Below are 5,000 nucleotides of genomic sequence, written 5' to 3' on the forward strand. Positions count from 1 at the left end.
AAGAGAGCTAGTTTTTAAAACAGACATGGCTACGGCTTGATGCTAACATGTTTGTTATCTGTCAGTATTCTGAGATCAAAGTCAGAATTCCGACTTTTTTCCCATATTAAACAGAAATAATATTTAAAAATCAGTTAATGTTTCTTTTAGTTTTTTAGTGGCCTTAATCCTCTTCTGTACTGAACTCCCTAATGTGACTCAACACTATTTCAAAATACTTAGCTAATTATTTTCACATATTTGCATATTGTTTTTCAGATACAGGATTAAACGAAAGCTAGTTCTCATTTGGACCCGTATTCATCTAAAGGCTTTCAGTCGGTCTGAAGGAAATAAAGGTTTTCTGTATTTTTGTCACTGTAAATGTTTTCATGGTAGAATAAATATAGTAAATCATTTATTTAAGCTCTTTCAACAGAAATGTGGGGGCTTGGTAATGTAATTAAAAACAGATTTTGTTTAATTACAGCTGTAAACTTAAATATTCAAGAATTTGATGCGGCGAACATAAAATAATAATATAAAGAAGACTGAAAACTATAAATTTGTTGTCCTGAAACTAAGACCTCTCTGAAAATTTGCTCAAATGAAAATGAAAAATAAAAAAGGATTTCTAATAAATTAAGTTTCTAGGGCCTCTAAACATTTTCCATCTATGAAGCTAAATAAGGGCCATAAAATGCATTCAAAAACCTTTTTTTCCAAGCTGAAAAAACTAAAAATATCTTTTTAGCTTGCAGTTTAAAAAAATAAAATAATTTTTTTTTTATTGAAAAGAGCTAAAACTGAAAGGAAAACTTAAAACAGAAAAAAAGATTTTAAAACTCAATAGAAATGTTTAAAACTACTTTCCAGGTTCAAGTTTTTGTTTTTCTCTGACGGCCCTGCAGCGTCAGGGTGGAGCTTAGATGACAGGAGCTATATTTTTTTTAAATAAAATATTACATGCAAGCAATTCAGGACCGTGGGAACCAGAAAAATCTTTAAAACATCACAAATACTTTACTAAACCTTTCACAGAAATTACAAGTGCATGCATAGTTTTATATATTTTCTTTGCAGTTTCAAGTCTTGCAGGTTTAAATATCTTTCTTCAGTTTCCATAGAAAGATAGATAGATAATTATTAAACTATTCCAAATTTTGCCACGTTGCAACCATGGTTTTTAAAGAAAACAGAGAAAAAACCAACATACACCTAACCATGTCTGCATTCTTTTCCAACTGTTTTATGAGCTAATTGGTCTTCATGCAAAAATACCAAAACGATCAACCATAGATAATATAAAGAGAGGTCTGGAGGCATTTGAAATACAATACTGCATAGGTCTTACGGATAAGTTATTAATAAAAGGAGTTTGGGAATGAAATATGCAATGAAAACAAAAATAAAGGGATAATTAATAGGAAGCTGAAGAGGTCTGGGTTATTCAGAACCAAATGGAAACATTTCTGAAAGGAAAAAACTGCTTTAATCTGCAGACATATGATGTTTAACCCTGTTTATAAAATGAATGGATACCATGGTTTATTTTCATTCTGTCATTGCATTCCTCTCACTTTAGGTACTTTAGAGACAGCCCAGTAAGCCTCTGATAAAACTGCGTTTTATCTGTCTGTATAGACCATAGAGTGACACCTTACTGCCTGAAACATATGGGAGCCAACACTGAGGCCAGAACTCTTATTCAGGTAACAGGTATCGGTTTGGCAGCAGCCTTCAGACTGACTGATTAAGCAGCTGATAGGGTCACACTATTGCTGCTCTAAAAAAAGAGCAGAGCAGCTAAAAACTGTAATGTCCTGCTTAATAAAGACGTCATACTCTGAATAATTCCATGTTATGTCTCTACATAAATAAACAAGTGCTAAACCTAAACATATGGAAGCGAATCGTTACCATATTTCAAATGAAAAAGCATTTCTGGAAATACTTTTTCAGTTTCAAATTTTACATTTCAAATTGAATTTTGATGTGTATTTGCTGGGGTACATAAGTAAAAAGATGAGCAGTCTTGAAGAAAAAAAACTAAAATGCAAATAGGATGATTGATTACTAATTTTATTTATAAGTCTAGTAATGCATCCACATTCTTACAATTAAAAAGCATTTCTGGAAATACTTCTTCATTTGAAATATGGTAACGATTCGCTTCCATACAAACAGGGCGGAGAAGCCACAGGATGACAGTAGCTAAATGCCCATTAAACAGGAAGGTTTCATCCTGCAGGGGGCGATGCTGAGCTACTGCATCCAGTAGGTTCGGACCAAAACTGCAAGGTGCAAACAAAACATAAAGGGGGAAAAGTCAGAACACACTGATCAGGAATGACTTACATTAACTGATCCATCAACTGGCCCCCATTTCTAGCATGGCGGTGCAGTGGCAGGGAGGAAATAAAGAGCGTTTAACGTGCAGCCGCCACACATCATGCAGTGAGGACTTTATGTGATAAAGAAGACAAAAACAAACTGACCTGACCAGCGGTGTCACACAGCTGCAGTCTGACTGGTTTCCCATCAACCACAACCATCACTGGAAAGAAAAAAAAATCCCAAACAGTCGTTTAGTTTCAGTGGTAAGAACGTGGAACAAGTTGTGCCAAATGCGTAAAAGCCGCGCGTAACGGCGGAGCTCACCGGTGAAGTTATCAAACGCGGTGGGGATGTATTCCGTGGGGTATCCGTTGGTGGTGTAGCTCACGATGAGGCTGCTCTTCCCCACGGCTCCGTCTCCGACCAGAACGCAGTTGACCCTTCGCTCCGGAGCGGAACCGGACCAGCGGCGCATTGCGCTCATGGGGAACTCCCGGTTCTTGAAGCGCCGCGGCGGAACCGTCGGACGGTCTCCTCCGTCAAACGGCTCTGAAACCCGCCCGCCTGGCTTCTGGTTCGCGACATCGCGGGGTAACATGCCTCAGTTTACGGATCAGGATCTGGTCTTAAACGTTAGACGTGGCGCAGAACCGATGGCTCCATTTTCCCCTGAGGGTTCTGTTGATGTTTCGGTTGTCAACAGCAGGTCGGTAAGCTGGTTTACTGTGAAGTGTGTCAGAAGTGTGGAGCAGACTGTGTGGGAAGTTTATGTGCGCAGCGGGAGCAGCTGATTGGCATTCTCTGCATCTGTCATGGTGGTGCGTCCTAAGAGGCTTAACATGCACGACAGTTTCCAAAGTCCAAGCCTTTAAGTGAAACCAGCCCGCTTTCTGGAATCCTCTCACCCAAAGAGACACATTCACACCCCCAACCTCTTTATCACATATTATTCATTTGAACCTTATTTAAACTTATTTTAAACCCTCATAGTGACTTTGTTTGTGTCTCATTTGCCATAAATGCTAAACTTTTTAATATTTCTAGACCTAAAAGGAAAAAATAAACTCCTCACATTATGAGTTAGAGGAAAGCAAATCAATATAAATACGTTTAAGAATTTATGGCAACATTAGATCAAGTTAAATCCCTTATAATCAGTGCCTCCTAGATAAAAAAGACAAAACAAAACTTGCTGATAAGTAAGCGTTTTGCTGCCCCCTAACGGTTGACTTCCTAGAATGGTTATCATGTCAACATTTTTTATTTTTATTTTAAGTGTTTAAAGGGGATTAATATACGGAAGAGGATTAGGAAAAAAATGTTAACTGATTTTAAAATTTTATTTCAGTTTAACATAGGAAAAAAGTCAGAATTCTGACTTTGTTCTCAGAAATCTGACTTTTTTTCTCAGAATTCTAACAGTTAACAAACATGTTAGCATCAAGCCATAGCCATGTCTGTTTTAGAGACTAGCTCTCTTGTTTTAATGACCTTCTGCTCCTCCATTAATGAGGGGACCCCGCGGGCACGTAAAAAGTTGCCTAATTCCGTCATTTTCCATCAATGTGTCACTGGCCCTCTCAAACAACTCACATCTTTGTCAGTGAAGCTGAGTGCTCCCACATCTCTGCCTTCATGGTGCCCATCTACATTAAGATCCAAAATTTTGAGATTAAAGTCCGAATTCTGAGGAAAAAGTCAGAATTTTGACTTTTTTCCCATATTGAACTGAAATAAAATTTAAAAATCAGTTAACTTTTTTTTTTTTCAGTGGCCCTAATCCTCTTCCGTATTATTACGGAGCTAAATTGTGGCAATAAAATTTGTTTTAAAAAAGCCTTTTTTTTGTTTTGTTCTTTTGGAATTCAGAAAAATTATTTTAAACTGTAACAGTATTTGGAAACAGAAGAAAAGATTGTCTTCTGGAAAATATTTTAATGATTAAAAAAATAATTAAAACTGAAAAAAAGATTGAAATGATAACTGATATATGAGAGATTAGATCATTTAGAGAAGATCACTAGAAGACACAAAATATTCCAAGCCGTTGCCTTCAGGGAGCACAGGAACTAGACGTGTGTTAATATTAGTGTTGCACCGATACTGATATCAGTATCGGACGGGGCCCTTATTCAGCTCTAAAATGGTGGTATCAGTATCGGCGAGGACCAACAAGTAAGGCACAATACCATTTTGAGAGCCAAAGGTTTATTCAACTATTGTCACAATTCCAGGTAGGCAATAAAAAGTCCTACTGGATTGACTTTGTTTTAGTCTTTTTCCGGGTATCGGTATCAGGACCAAAAAGTGGCATCGACACAACACTAGTAAATTCATCATTGATACTCTTGTGTTTATAAATTTGTTTTTGAAAAAAACAAACATGAAAGGAAGAGTTTCACTTTTTCTCAGTGTAAAACCTTTTTTTTATTGTTTTTAAAAACGTTTTTTTTTTCAATTGAAATGTTTACTTTTATTTTTTTAACTATCAATGTAAACTCATCCGTGTCGATGCATCAGCTGGTTTTTCTTCGATAGAAAACTTTTTTACCAATGGGACTAAATTATCTGGTTGGATTGTCTCTGTAAAGTGCCTGAGATGACGTGTGTTGTAAATTGGCGCTATAGAATAAACTCAATTAAATTGAAATTAAAAATACTTTTCAGTTTGTTTTTCCCATTTT

General features: G+C 36.4%; 1 protein-coding gene across 2 annotated transcripts in view; it reads right to left on the bottom strand.

The window, feature by feature from the left end:
* The window catches only part of LOC107098681 (cdc42 homolog), a 4,481-nt gene extending 1,341 nt beyond the window's left edge, over window positions 1-3,140 (bottom strand). The window contains exons 1-3 of one of the 2 annotated variants that reach the window (XM_015396466.1): window positions 2,641-2,914; window positions 2,478-2,536; window positions 2,338-2,367 (exon numbers count right to left, since the gene is read on the bottom strand). In XM_015396466.1, coding sequence (XP_015251952.1) covers window positions 2,338-2,367; window positions 2,478-2,536; window positions 2,641-2,914 — 363 coding nt within the window. Of the gene's footprint in view, window positions 1-2,337; window positions 2,368-2,477; window positions 2,537-2,640 lie in introns of both variants that reach the window. The other variant, XM_015396465.1, reaches the window with a different exon arrangement.
* Window positions 3,141-5,000: the final 1,860 nt, after the last annotated feature.

This window comes from Cyprinodon variegatus, unplaced genomic scaffold (assembly GCF_000732505.1).
Source record: "Cyprinodon variegatus isolate N-32 unplaced genomic scaffold, C_variegatus-1.0 Scaffold800, whole genome shotgun sequence".
Classification (NCBI taxonomy): domain Eukaryota; kingdom Metazoa; phylum Chordata; class Actinopteri; order Cyprinodontiformes; family Cyprinodontidae; genus Cyprinodon; species Cyprinodon variegatus.